At 42.4% G+C, this 13517-nt stretch overlaps 2 protein-coding genes across 3 annotated transcripts; one reads left to right on the plus strand and one right to left on the minus strand.

Moving 5' to 3' along the window:
- Nucleotides 1-1671: 1671 nt before the first annotated feature.
- Nucleotides 1672-10074, minus strand: caap1 (caspase activity and apoptosis inhibitor 1). Of its 2 annotated transcripts, XM_029759753.1 has the most exons (6): nt 9807-10074; nt 8566-8757; nt 8048-8132; nt 7739-7796; nt 7211-7275; nt 1672-2317 (listed from the first exon to the last, which is right to left on the minus strand). In XM_029759753.1, exons 1-6 carry the CDS (start codon nt 9909-9911, stop codon nt 1818-1820), a joined length of 1005 nt encoding a protein of 334 aa, XP_029615613.1. In that variant the 5' UTR covers nt 9912-10074; the 3' UTR covers nt 1672-1817. The 2 variants fall into 2 exon arrangements, with proteins under 2 accessions (XP_029615613.1, XP_029615614.1); XM_029759754.1 differs by lacking the exons at nt 8566-8757; nt 9807-10074 and having other exon boundaries at nt 7739-7962.
- Nucleotides 10075-10691: 617 nt separating this feature from the next.
- Nucleotides 10692-13276, plus strand: LOC115198077 (zinc finger protein 16). The gene is made up of 3 exons (XM_029759756.1): nt 10692-11656; nt 11806-12141; nt 12384-13276. Exons 1-3 carry the CDS (start codon nt 11056-11058, stop codon nt 12962-12964), a joined length of 1518 nt encoding a protein of 505 aa, XP_029615616.1. The 5' UTR covers nt 10692-11055; the 3' UTR covers nt 12965-13276.
- Nucleotides 13277-13517: the final 241 nt, after the last annotated feature.

A 13517-nucleotide genomic window follows, 5' to 3' on the forward strand; every position in this document is an offset into this window, starting at 1 on the left:
TAGCTAGAATTCATAGCAATTGTATACATTTTGCTAATTCGTAACATATCGTACAAAATGGGTGATGGACATCCACAAATGAATACATAAGAAACGTAACATATACTAAATGCAAATACAGATTTACGTACAGAATAATACAGAATGCTCCAAAATCAGGTTGATGACAGACTCCACATACTCAACTCTGGACAGATAAAACATTTAGTATTTGGCTCTATGCCATCCAATCCGGAGCGCAGTTTTATTTATTTATTTATTTTATTTTTTAAACGGTGGAACAGACTGTTGTAGGTTACGTCTGAATACTGTATTTTTGAGTAAATAATATTGCATTTATACACAATCCATCTTCTCATAAACATTGAAGAACACACTTCACCTTTTCTGGCCATGATGGGTTCATATTCCCGAAGTAGCCATAGCCTATAAATCCCCATTTCTCATTTAATTGGGGCGTATTAGATACGCTATTATTGCAAGTATTTTGCTCTATGCATCAGAAAGGAAAACATGTTCTGTAGCTTACAGTAGAATTTAACAGGCGAACAGACAGTTGATATTTTGCATTGAAGTCTGTTTGCCTACCACTGTAAGTAGACAATGTTTCAGAATGTAAGCAGTGCAGCAGCATAGGTTAAAGAAAAAGTTCATGCAAAACATAATCCCCTATTAAAATCTAACAGTCTGTTTACAGGTACACAGTAATTTGCCGTTGTCTTTTATAAAATGTTGTCTGGCAGCCTAGGCCTACAGCAAATGTCACTGCATTCTGCCATCTCTAACAAAGACATTTGATCAAGTTTGCTTACTGCTCTTCACTTTAGAAGAAATGCCTCAGCCTAATTCGAATACTTCCAAAGTATATAGCACATACGGGCGATATTCTCACCATAAATGAACTTCCTCTTTATTCAGGCGGAGTTTTAAATCTCGCTCGCGCGTGCAGAGTTTCAGGAGGGGTCTGATTTATAACAGAAACATGGGTATGTATGGCATGAACCAAGATGATGTGTGCAGTCTTTCCAGAAATGGCCCAAGCAGATATTTAGTGTGACACGTAAGCAATGGTAAGAAATGAGGCCCCAGGTGAAAGCTATGATCCCTTATTGATGTCAGTTGTTAAAATCAGTTTAGATGAAGGGGAGGAGACAGGTTAAATTAGGATTTGTAAACCTTGAGACATGGATTGTGTATGTGTGCCATTCAGAGGGTGAACGGGTCAGACAAAATATTTAAGTGTCTTTGAACGGGGTATGGTAGTAGGTGCCAGGTGCACCGGTTTGTGTCAAGAACTGCAACGCTGCTGGGCTTTTCCACAATCAACAATTTTCCCTGTGTATCAAGAATGGTCCACCACCCAAAGGACATCCAGCCAACTTGACAACTGTGGGAAGCACTGGAATCAACATGAGCCAGCATCCCTGTGGAATGCTTTCGACACCTTGTAGAATCCATGCCCCAACGAATTGAGGCTGTTCTGAGGGGAAAAGTGGGTGCAACTCAATTTTAGGAAGGTGTTCCTAAGATTTTGTACAGTCGGTGTACATTTGCACTCCTATTTTGAAAGTGGGGGTGCAGCTGCTCCATATGCTCACGGATCGGGCCGTAGGTTCCCGTGATAGAGAATCCACTGAACACATTTTCTCAAATAAATATGTACAAAGCATGTTAAGTAGAAGGAAAACAAACTTTACTCGATTACAGTCCTTAAAATTCAAAAGAACAACAACTGAATCATATGACTCCTTTTCTGAAAATGAAATTATTTTAGAAACATCTAAAAACGACAAAGTCTTTGAGAGCCTTAGCCTTGTTTACGTCTGTTTCTTCACATCGTTGGCTTTCATTAGGGCCTTAATGGCCCTAGCTCTCATCTCTAACTCCAGGAGCTCCAGCTGCTGGGCTGAGGGCTGGCTTGGCGCTGGAGCTGGCCCAGGGATGGGTGCACTCTGAGTGGGTAGCCTCGTAACCAACAAGGAGGACTCTGGAGCAGCAGCTAGTGGTGGCGCCATCTGTTTTTTTGCGTCTTCCTGGTCAGGTGTCGATGCTAAAGCTAGGATCTCGCTAACGCTTTTGTCTATGTCCTTCTGGAGTTCTTTCTTCGGTTCGGGGGGTTTGTCAGCAAAGGGATTCCCGTCGGCAGGGGCTGGGGTCGCGGAGGGGCCGGGGTTAGATGTTTCTCCAGCAACTACTTCCAGTGTCCTGGCGGCTTCCTCAGTTTTTTCGGACGGCTCGTCTTTGTGTCCCTCGATGTCACTGTCGTAGGTGTCGGCGTTGATGCTAAGGACGTCACTCTCCTCCGAGCCACCACCTTCTGCAGATAAAGTGACAGGAATCAGTTTGGGTCGAAAGGAATCTGTTCGTTATACTCAACCATCCCAGCAGACATGACAGAAAACTTTACCGATGTCAACTACACTGCTCAAAAAAATAAAGGGAACACTAAAATAACACATCCTAGATCTGAATGAATGAAATAATCTTATTAAATACTTTTTTCCTTTACATAGTTGAATGTGCTGACAACAAAATCACAAAAATAATCAATGGAAATCCAATTTATCAACCCATGGAGGTCTGGATTTGGAGTCACACTCAAAATTAAAGTGGAAAACCACACTACAGGCTGATCCAACTTTGATGTAATGTCCTTAAAACAAGTCAAAATGAGGCTCAGTAGTGTGTGGCCTCCACGTGCCTGTATGACCTCCCTACAACGCCTGGGCATGCTCCTGATGAGGTGGCGGATGGTCTCCTGAGGGATCTCCTCCCAGACCTGGACTAAAGCATCCGCCAACTCCTGGACAGTCTGTGGTGCAACGTGGCGTTGGTGGATGGAGCGAGGCATGATGTCCCAGATGTGCTCAATTGGCTTCAGGTCTGGGGAACGGGCAGGCCAGTCCATAGCATCAATGCCTTCCTCTTGCAGGAACTGCTGACACACTCCAGCCACGAGGTCTAGCATTGTCTTGCATTAGGAGGAACCCAGGGCCAACCGCACCAGCATATGGTCTCACAAGGGGTCTGAGGATCTCATCTCGGTACCTAATGGCAGTCAGGCTACCTCTGGCGAGCACATGGAGGGCTATGCGGCCCCCCAAAGAAATGCCACCCCACACCATGACTGACCCACCGCCAAACCGGTCATGCTGGAGGATGTTGCAGCAGAACGTTCTCCACGGCGTCTCCAGACTCTGTCACGTCTGTCACATGTGCTCAGTGTGAACCTGCTTTCATCTGTGAAGAGCACAGGGCGCCAGTGGCGAATTTGCCAATCTTGGTGTTCTCTGGCAAATGCCAAACCTCCTGCATGGTGTTGGGCTGTAAGCACAACCCCCACCTGTGGACATCGGGCCCTCATACTACCCTCATGGAGTCTGTTTCTGACCGTTTGAGCAGACACATGCACATTTGTGGCCTGCTGGAGGTCATTTTGCAGGGCTCTGGCAATGCTCCTCCTTGCACAAAGGCGGAGGTAGCGGTCCTGCTGCTGGGTTGTTGCCCTCCTATGTCCTCCTCCACGTCTCCTGATGTACTGGCCTGTCTCCTGGTAGCGCCTCCATGCTCTGGACACTACGCTGACAGACACAGCAAACCTTCTTGCCACAGCTCGCATTGATGTGCCATCCTGGATGAGCTGCACTACCTGAGCCACTTGTGTGGGTTGTGGACTCCGTCTCATGCTACCACTAGAGTGAAAGCACCGCCAGCATTCAAAAGTGACCAAAACATCAGCCAGGAAGCATAGGAACTGAGAAGTGGTCTGTGGTCACCACCTGCAGAACCACTCCTTTATTGGGGGTGTCTTGCTAATTGCCTATAATTTCCACCTGTTGTCTATTCCATTTGCACAACAGCATGTGAAATTTATTGTCAATCAGTGTTGCTTCCTAAGTGGACAATTTGACTTCACAGAAGTGTGATTGACTTGGAGTTACATTGTGTTGTTTAAGTGTTCCCTTTATTTTTTTGAGCAGTGTAGATTGAAGCATTCATTATATCATTCAGGTAGGCAAAGGCTTATTTAGTCTTGTAGGGCAACATACGACAGAAGAGAAGCTGCATGCATCAAATTATAGACAAGTTGATTAACAAATAGCAAACCAAAATCCTGGACATTTTAAGCAGAAACATACCTAAATTAGGCTAATACATATATATATATATATATATACACACACACACACACACACACACACACACACACACTTCACCCCCGTAAAAATAAATCGTTCCACCATCTGACTGTAGCCTACAGCACATTTTCTATATTTGCGGGGTTATGGGTCGGGCCTCAAATTTTCATACAATAGTTGGGCGGGTGCGGATGAACAAACAGCTGACCCGTGCAGCACTACTGCAGACATCAGGGCCCAGAAAACTCAAGTCAATCGTCATAACACTTAAAGTAATACTACGCCACAAAAGTAACCTTTAAGTATTTTGTGCTTTAAATCCACTGTTTACACTCGTACCCGTATACAGGTTGGAAATGGCAGATTTGGACACTGATAAACACCTAAATTGGAACACAGTGGCTGAACAGAAACATGCTATACAAGACGTCAGACATCAGGGTCTCTGCTTCACAGCTCTGTATGGGGTTTTGATCGACAGCTGTTCTGAACTTGAGCACCACTTGACAAAATGGCGGCCCCCCCCCCTCCCTCCTGCTATTTGGGCAACTTTTGCAAATGTTTTGTCAGAGAGAGAAATGCTGTAAATTAAAGAGGACTCAATGTATTTTGAAAGATGAGACCTTGATTATAATAAAACACTGCTTTGATGTCATACAAGCAAGCCAAAACCCGTGAATCCAAACATGCACTTCACATTTACGAATTATAAAACTCATGTCACAGTGTCAACATTTATAAAAACGATGTTTGATGTACAGTTTACAAGATGACACGGCGTTATACCCTGGATTGTTCTGAACAGAATGAGACGGTTTGGTTTATTGTGAAGAAAATTCGCTGTGGCACATGCGCCTATGACCTCTTTGCTCACCAAAATTACAATCCGTTTCCCTGAATTGTCTTGTGAAAGCTTAACACTATTAAGATTGTATTTTATAACTTTGGTAGTCATGTTGGCAATAGAGCAAGATTTTAAATCATGCCCACCTAATCTAGATTGTGCTTTAAAAAAAATTGACCATTTTTGGATTGCACAAACAGTAATTGTGTGACGTCGGGGATCCAGGGCTGTGTTTTAAATTAAACTACAAGTGTGTTTGAGCTAGTTCCTCAAAGACACAGATAGGAGAACTCAACAAAAAAAGTACCTTATAGTTGAAGACTGAGTCATAAAAAAAAGTGCATTGGAAATACTTACAACTGTGCACACTTTGGAGAGATGTGTGGCCACTTGGAAACACCAGTTAGACCTCTCACACAAACACTTGTCTTTTTTTGTGTGTCTTATGTTGCACCTACACCACGTACCAGGAACAGTCTTATTATGTTACTGAATGTATCCAGAGTATTTTTAGAGTTCCTTATCAACAAATGCAACGAGAAATACAGTAATTGTAAAATGCACATACAATCAACAGCGTAACGTCAGGATTCAGTCTTGTCAGGTGAACTGTGGTGTCCTCACCTTTAGTTGAATAATTCTGACCATCTCCAAACTGTTTCCTTTTAATTGCTACCATGGTTATGTGTTTGCTTTCCATAATTTCTTCTGTAAGAAACATTTCCATACAGACCAATTCCCACGTGTGTAAATGGTTCATGTTATCCCCCAAAATGAAGCATATCAGCGGTCAAGAAAATGCACTTTATAAGTTGAGCAAAAAATGTTCCTTGATGCGTCGTAAGTGCATGCACTTTCCTTTCATCTAACACGAGAGCAGAGTGTGGCCAATATGCCTTAAAATCTAGACCGGCTATTTCCCAAAATGTGATTCACATTTTCAAACAGTCCATCTAAACCTTCACTCTTGTGCAGACATGTAGAAACATACCAATTTGAAAAATAAGCCACGAGAGTTTTTTGTGTGAGAATTAAGACGACTTTTGAGTAGTAAGACATGAATAACAAATACCATTAATAAGAAGGGGCTAGAAGTGTCTTATATGGTGAGCTCGTGGCTAGGACAGACAAGCCCCATACTATTGTGGAGGACTTCATTCTCCCTGCTGCCGCGGATATGGCTGGGACAATGCTGGGGGAAAAGACCCAACAAAAAAAAACTACACAAACAATGCCTTCATCAAACAACCCTTTTTCACGACGCATCAGTGACATGGCAGGAGATGTTTGGAAACAATTATTGAATTCTATGCAGCATCCACCGAGAGGCTTTGTTAAAGCAAGGCCCCTGAACTCATTTATTTTCTGCACTATGCAATGATATGGGCAGCGACCATGTAATGCTTTTACAACATACAGAAGAGCGCTGGTTATCAAGGGGCAAAGTATTGACACGTTTTTTTTAAATTGAGAAATGAGCTTAAAGTTCTCTTTATTGACCATAATTTTCACTTGTCTGACCGCTTGTATGATGAGCTTCACACGACTGGCCTATCTCACCTGAATGATCTGAATCTAGGATTACAGGAACTCTCCACAACTATATTCAATGTGCGGGACAAAATTGTGGTTATGATTAAGAAGTTGGAGCTCTTCTCTGTCTGTATTAACAAGGACAACAAACATGCCCTTTGCAACCACGTACCTATGTGAGAGTGCATTCTTGGCTCTCTAACATGATTTAATGATTTAATACTGAGACTCCAACAAAAGCCAACATTGCAGAGTTATGTGCATCCTTTCAAGCACACCCTTCTCATTAACCTGTGGTAAGTTATTCACAATTTAATGAACAAATAAGGTTTGATATGTAAGATGGTTAAATAAAGAGCAAAATGATTATTATTATTATTTGTGCCCTGGTCCTATAAGAGCTCGGTCACCTCCCACGAGCCGGGTTGTAACAAAAACTCACTCATTATTATGTTTAATAAATGTATTGTATAGTTTGTGTGGCAGGCTTACAATGATGGCAAAAAACAACATTTGAGAGTGCGCTGACCCTGGTGCTAGAGGGGGTACGCAGCTGGAGGTTGAATGTTTGAAGGGGTACGGGACTATAGAAGGTTTGGAGGGGGTACGCAGCTGGAGGTTGAATGTTTGAAGGGGTACGGGACTATAGAAAGTTCGGGAACCACTGGCCTAGACCAATATCAGCTACCAGTACCTTGTTTGATCTCCACTTCAACACTCTCTTTGAGGGACGACGTAGAATCCACATTATTATCCTGCCTTTACAGAAAGAAAGAAAAAAAAACACTTTCAGTTGAATCACTTCCGGACTAACATTGACCAATCAAATACAATGAATAAATTAAAAAACACCAACATTTTTTTTTTTTTTTTTAAATCAGGATATGATGTATTACTGTTGATCACTTTTATGACAAATGTTTGCATTTTTACCTGCAACTAGCACCACAATGTCAACTAGCCTACACACCAGTAATAGCAAAGCAATATAAATCTAGAAGAGTAAAACATTCTTTGTAGAACGCAAAATTGGCTTTTTACAGCAAATAAGCAGTTTGGCCTATTGTGTGTACACAACGCCATGTCTTACAATTGGTTCTCGCTACACAGGTTGACAACTGCAAAAACCATCAGCGATAACAAGACCTTTTCACGTCCTTGCAACGGATTACGATAAGGTAAGAAGCAGTACTACGCTCCAATTAAATGCAGTTCTACTCACTGGCTATCGGTGGCGCCATTTTCCCTATCCCCTTCAGATGAACCAGTCAGCTCTTCACCTTTGAGAACATCAACCAAACACACCATCAGATTAATGAGGTGAAAATGGATCTTGTTCAGAACGACACAACGTAGCAAAAAAAAAAAAAAAAAAAGGGTTCTTGTTGGGAGAAGTTCAGGTAATAGCCTACTTCCTCGTTTAGTGTCTTCTGAACACCACCCAGCCTATAACAGACCAAGAGAACCGACAAGACAGCAGGGTTAACAGTAGACCACCACCTTGTGATGCTGAATGGACCCATGGGCTTACCCTCCAGTATCTGAAGGAGGTGGCTTTGAGACAGCTGCTCCAGCTGCTCCCTGCACAATGTCTTGATTTCATCCAGACTACAGCTCTGTAAAAACAAAAGATGTAATCCAGACTACAGCTCTGTAAAAACAAAAGAGAACAAATCTGGAAACAAGAGAGAGGGGGAGGAGGGAGAGAAGATACCATAACCGTCTCTAATTTCAAGCTATCAATGTAGTACAAATTAATAAAACTGGCAAATGCCCACAGCACCAAATCAAATTAAAACAGAGAAATTACTTAAATGTGACTAGTGGCACCATCTGACTATACTATTAACTGATTGTCCACAATACATCAAACACACAGCCAATCTTTACATTAAGTAGCATGGAACAGATGTGCTGACCAAACATACAAATGGGTTAGGAATTAGTAATTATGTTCAGCCTAGCCCCTTTGCACAGCCAACACCTCTGATGCAGGGACCCTGGTTCCAGTCCTTTTCAAGCTACCCCTGAATTTCACTACACAATCACCTTGAGTTCATCAGGCAGCATCTTTTGCAGCTTACTCTCTCCCAGCACGTGAAAGCACTGATCTAGCATCTCATGTCGGTCTGTGACATAGGCACTGATTGGTTTAAATGGCACACTCAGGTCCAGTCCTCCCTCCTCGACGTCGCTGCCAGGCTCAATCAACTCCAAATCTGCCTGCTCGTCCTTGGAGTCCTGTTTCATGGAGTCATATAGCAGTATGTTTTACCACAATCAATGTTTACTGATACTCCTGTTTTAGTAGTCTGTTCTGCGTGCAATTTGAGGAGAGACAAAAAGGGTATCGTTAGAAAAGTGAACTTGTCTATTACAGTAAAATAAATGTCTCGATGGATTCTGGGGCGGCAGGTAGCCTAGTGGTTAAAGCGTTGGACTAGTAACCAAAAGGTTGCAAGATTGAATCCCCTGAGCTGACAAAGTAAAAATGTGTCATTCTGCCCCTGAACAAGGCAGTTAACCCACTGTTCCTAGGCCGTCATTGAAAATAAGAATTTGTTCTTAACTTATTTGCCTAGTTAAATAAAGGAAAAATAAAATAAATTCGGACCAAGGTAAAGTTGGTTTTATAGTCACACATTCAGACATTCGCCAAAAGCCATTTAAAATTGTAAAAAAAATATATATAACTAATTCACGGTTTGTCACAGAAACATCAAACTAGAATTGATTTATTCTATAAATGTCTAGCATACTTTTACAACCTTTTTTTGGGGGGGGGGGGAATCCAGTTTTGACTTGCTAGAAATACATAACATTATGAAATGACATTTAAAACTGTATAAATCGGGGCATGTAGTCAACGCAATTTTTATTTCTATCAAATCCGAACTGGAATTTCTACTCAAACCAAAGATTGTAAAAGTATACTAGACATTTATAGAATACATCATATCTAGTTTGATGATTCTGTGACAAAACAGTGAATTCGTTATTGGTTTTTACCATTTTAAAATGGCCTTTGGAGAATGTCTGTTGAACGTCAACGTGTGAATATAAAACCAACTTTACCTTGGTCCGATTCTGCTGGACAGAGAGGAAGACGTGATCTCAGCCCTGTTGTTGTGAGTGGCAGGGGGGGCTTGGTGTGTGTGTGTGTGATGGGAAGGTGCACACAGAACAGAAGGAGCGAAGACGAACAGACCAAAAAGACAACATTAATAAAACATTTTGTATAAATGAGCAAAGCTAGCTTTGCCGTGGATGAGTGTTCAATGTTTTCTCACCTCCACGCTAGATTCGGTACACCTGCGTCTTCTGTCGACATGCTGCGCTTCCGTATGTGAACTTTTCCTTTTCTTTTCTCTGCTAGTGGATTTTTTCCTTAGCATTTTGTTTTTTTTACTGGTTACAATTACTAGCAAACAATATAACTGAGTATTCTTCCACAACCTGCTACTCTAGTAAACGAGTTGACTGTTCGAGCTTAGTGCTGCTCACTGTCTCGACGGCAAACAATATGAAAGCTTTTCCGGGTCACGGAGTTTTATATATTTTTCTAAATAAAAGCCCCTCCCTGTAATAGTAGAAAAGTGTCAATAACCTAAATGTATTTGTGATGTTATACAATAATTATCAAAACATTCAGTGATTAATATTTGTTTGTATTTAAGTGGCATTTTCAACTTCCAAGGTCATATAAATAACACAAATTAGCGTCATATAATCATGAATAAATACAGGTTATTAAAACGTTTCTTCTATTACACATGGAGGACTTTTACTTTAGAAATCTTCTAAAAATCCGTGACCCGGACGTGACTCGTTAATGTCGTTTGCGTATACAGCACAGAGGAAGCGGTGAAGTGAGATGCTCGACTCCACCAAAAAAATATCTGTCTTGTCGAAAAAGCGTTTAAGCAGAGGGCGGAGTTTTTGTATGGGCGGCAATGAGAGAGTGGGCGAATTTGGTCAATACTATTTAGATATGAGAAGCTTATCATTTAATCAAATATACGTTTCATAATGATTAGGTTGCTACGAGTTGTACTGATATAGCCTAAGTGTAATGCATGTAACATTCCGGCAACTTTGTGCAATTTTTTTTTTATATGGGAGTTGTTGTTCACAGGCGTATCTACCCTCTCATTGGCTAGAATGTTCCCACCTGATCGCGCATCCTCCCGCCTGCTTTTCGCCTTTTGCGGACATGTATTTCCGTCGTTAGAGCGGTCAGTCAACCATCTTGTCAATAGAATTGATCCTCTTGGCCGTACAGTCATTGTCTGTTATTAAGACGTTGTGGAAGAAGAGCGCGATACAAATTTCATAGCGCAAATGTAAAACATTCGCCAATAGACATTTTAGAAGGTTTTCTATAATATATAATGTCCAGCTGATATATCCAGATGCTGGGTAAGCAGAGAAAGATTCAGACGGAGTTACTCTCTTCCTGCTATATTGTAGCCAACCACATTGCAACATAGTAGCCAGTAATATTGTAATCAAGACTAGCAGTAAGGTTATTGTAACAACATGAAACCACAGTCAAAAACTAACACAGGGATCAAAAGAGAGACTTCAATGTCAGCCCAAGCTCGCCCCTCGAAACCCGCCGGAGAGGGTGAGGTATCGCTCTCTTTCCAGGACGAACTGGCGGCGACGATCCACGGTGCGTTCGAGGTGGCTGTGGAAATTGCCGTGTTAGAAGTCACTAAACTGGTAGGTCAAGCGCTTGGGGATGTCCGCGATCAGATGCACGAAACCCTACGGGAAAACAAGTCTCTTAAACAACGCTTGCAAACAACCGAGCAAGAGTTGAATGATGCGCGTCAATGTGTGGAAACGACGAGTAGTGTAAGTCCGCAGAGACAGTTGTCGACTAGTCCTCTCCACAACAACAATAACAACAACTTAGCAAAGACTCAAAAGCAGTCAAAGGACAACGAATTAAATATAAAGTCCTCATATTCATTGGACGAATATGGATATGAAATTGTGGAGGCAGAGATCAGTAGTGAACGACAGAAAGACCATGGATCTTTCAGTGAAATCAGCGAGGATGGTCGGGTTTGTTCCCAAGACCTACATCCAGCTTCAAGAGGACAGTCTATCCCTCATCATGACCTGCTTAAAGGTAGGCCTTTTTATCAAGCCAAATGATATGTCAGACATACAATATTACAGAAATACAGTGTTCGCTTGACTAGCTAGATAAGAACAAGAAATACAGTCTAAGCCTGACAAAATAAAAAAAAATGTTCTGAATGTCTTTTTCATTTTCAGAAGTCAGGGAAGAGACCTCCAGTTTGTGTATGGACCACAAGGCATGTGTAGAAATCATCAGTCATAGTGGTCTAGAAACAACATTTGTAGATAATGACCCATCACCACTTCACATAGAGGATCAGAGCCTTGAGATGGAGCAGGTCAGAGTGAAGGAGGAGAACGGTTCTGGGTCAGGTCCCAGCTCTGGTTCCAGTTTTGACTCGGTGGTAAAAGAAGACTTTGGTCCTGATAGTCTGTCTCTGGTTCAGTCCAAGATGTTAGAGGAGTGGAAACCAGACCCTTTGGACTTACAGATCTCTGACTCTCTGCTTCCTGGAACCAGCCATAGTTTGTGTAAGTACCAGATAATAGCAGAGAGCTTCCAAATAGCCACTGACTATATCATCCACAAGATGCCACTAGACTTCATAAGACTGATCACCGACTGAGTAATACTAACCATTATGTGTCAGTATTTCTCAAAATGATTTTATTAGAATGAGTAACACCTTTGCCTATATGTAGAATGTATGCATATGAAACCTGCGTAATAAAACATGAAATCATTATTTGATGTATTCTCTCTCTCTCCACAGCTCACCCTCGTATGGTCAACACAGAGGTTCCACAGCTGACGGCCCCAACAGCCAGTGTTCTTCCAGCCTTCTCCTCCCAGTTCCCCAACAACCTCTTCCAACCAGGGGAGGCAGCAACTCCCATCATCCCTGCTGCCCCACCTCAGATCTATGGAGTCCAGATCAGGACCAATCCTAATCCCACTATCCCTAATCCCACTATCCCCCACTCCAGCCACATCTGCAAACTCTGTGGCCAGGGCTTCCACCAGCCCAGTGAGCTCCGTAGACACCACACCCAGGCCCACCCCAAGCGTCAGGTCTTCCCCCCGGGACAGAGCCCTTACCACTGCAGCGAGTGTGACCGGGATTTCAACCGTCTGGAGAACCTGAAGACTCACCTGAGAATCCACACTGGAGAGAGACCCTATACCTGCTCGGTGTGCTCCATGCGCTTTCGCCACTCGGGCGCGCTCACCAGGCATTTCCGCATACACACTGGGGAGAAGCCGTACGTCTGCGGTCAGTGTGGAAAGACATTCCGGAACTGTGGGGGACTCCGGTTCCACCAGCGCTCCCATAGTAGACAGGGACAGTGCTAGTGTAGCGATTTAAAGGGGGGGAACAGCTTTGTGGATACAGCAGGGCAAGCTCAGTCACTACCTCCTTTGCCATAATGGTCCAGAACCCTTGGCACAGGTTGAAAGTCTTTTTCCAAACCCTCCCAGATTTCAAGATTAAAACATATTAAACTTGGCCAGGCCTTAAAGGGGAAATCTGCAGTCACTACAAATGTTTCTTGATTTATCAATTAACGATATTTACCCATTGATTCTTGAAGAATATAACTTTTTGAACATAGTTACATTTTCGTACACCTCAAAATTCAAAATATAATCTTGTTTTACTCCGATGTTTGTAAACTAAGTTCATGTAAACAAACAGTGAATACCATTGAAACATGGTTAAACTTTTAGCTTTGACATAATGGACCATCAGTCCTTGCATCCATAGCTCTGTGAATCTGAGAGTGGTTACATTTCTCCAGCCCCATCCCTCAGCTCTTAACGAAACAGTGGCGGGGAGTTGGTTATAGTGTTAACTGCTGATTGTTGCTTTAACACCAACCAGGTCTGTCATTTTCCCCTTGTTGTT

This window comes from Salmo trutta, chromosome 8 (assembly GCF_901001165.1).
Source record: "Salmo trutta chromosome 8, fSalTru1.1, whole genome shotgun sequence".
NCBI classification, from domain to species: Eukaryota; Metazoa; Chordata; class Actinopteri; order Salmoniformes; family Salmonidae; genus Salmo; species Salmo trutta.

What these genes read in the sequence shown, in the direction of transcription:
- caap1 (XM_029759753.1), bottom strand. Translation starts at nt 9,911, where the DNA reads ATGCTAAGGAAAAAATCCACTAGCAGAGAAAAGAAAAGGAAAAGTTCA. An exon ending in CCTCCTTCAGATACTGGAGG is followed by an intron (nt 7,797 to 8,047) that starts GTAAGCCCATGG and finishes ATGTTCTCAAAG; the next exon opens with GTGAAGAGCTGACTGGTTCA. An exon ending in AATGGCGCCACCGATAGCCA is followed by an intron (nt 7,276 to 7,738) that starts GTGAGTAGAACT and finishes CTTTCTGTAAAG; the next exon opens with GCAGGATAATAATGTGGATT.
- LOC115198077 (XM_029759756.1), top strand. Translation starts at nt 11,056, where the DNA reads ATGAAACCACAGTCAAAAACTAACACAGGGATCAAAAGAGAGACTTCA. An exon ending in TCATCATGACCTGCTTAAAG is followed by an intron (nt 11,657 to 11,805) that starts GTAGGCCTTTTT and finishes TTTCATTTTCAG; the next exon opens with AAGTCAGGGAAGAGACCTCC. An exon ending in TGGAACCAGCCATAGTTTGT is followed by an intron (nt 12,142 to 12,383) that starts GTAAGTACCAGA and finishes CTCTCTCCACAG; the next exon opens with CTCACCCTCGTATGGTCAAC.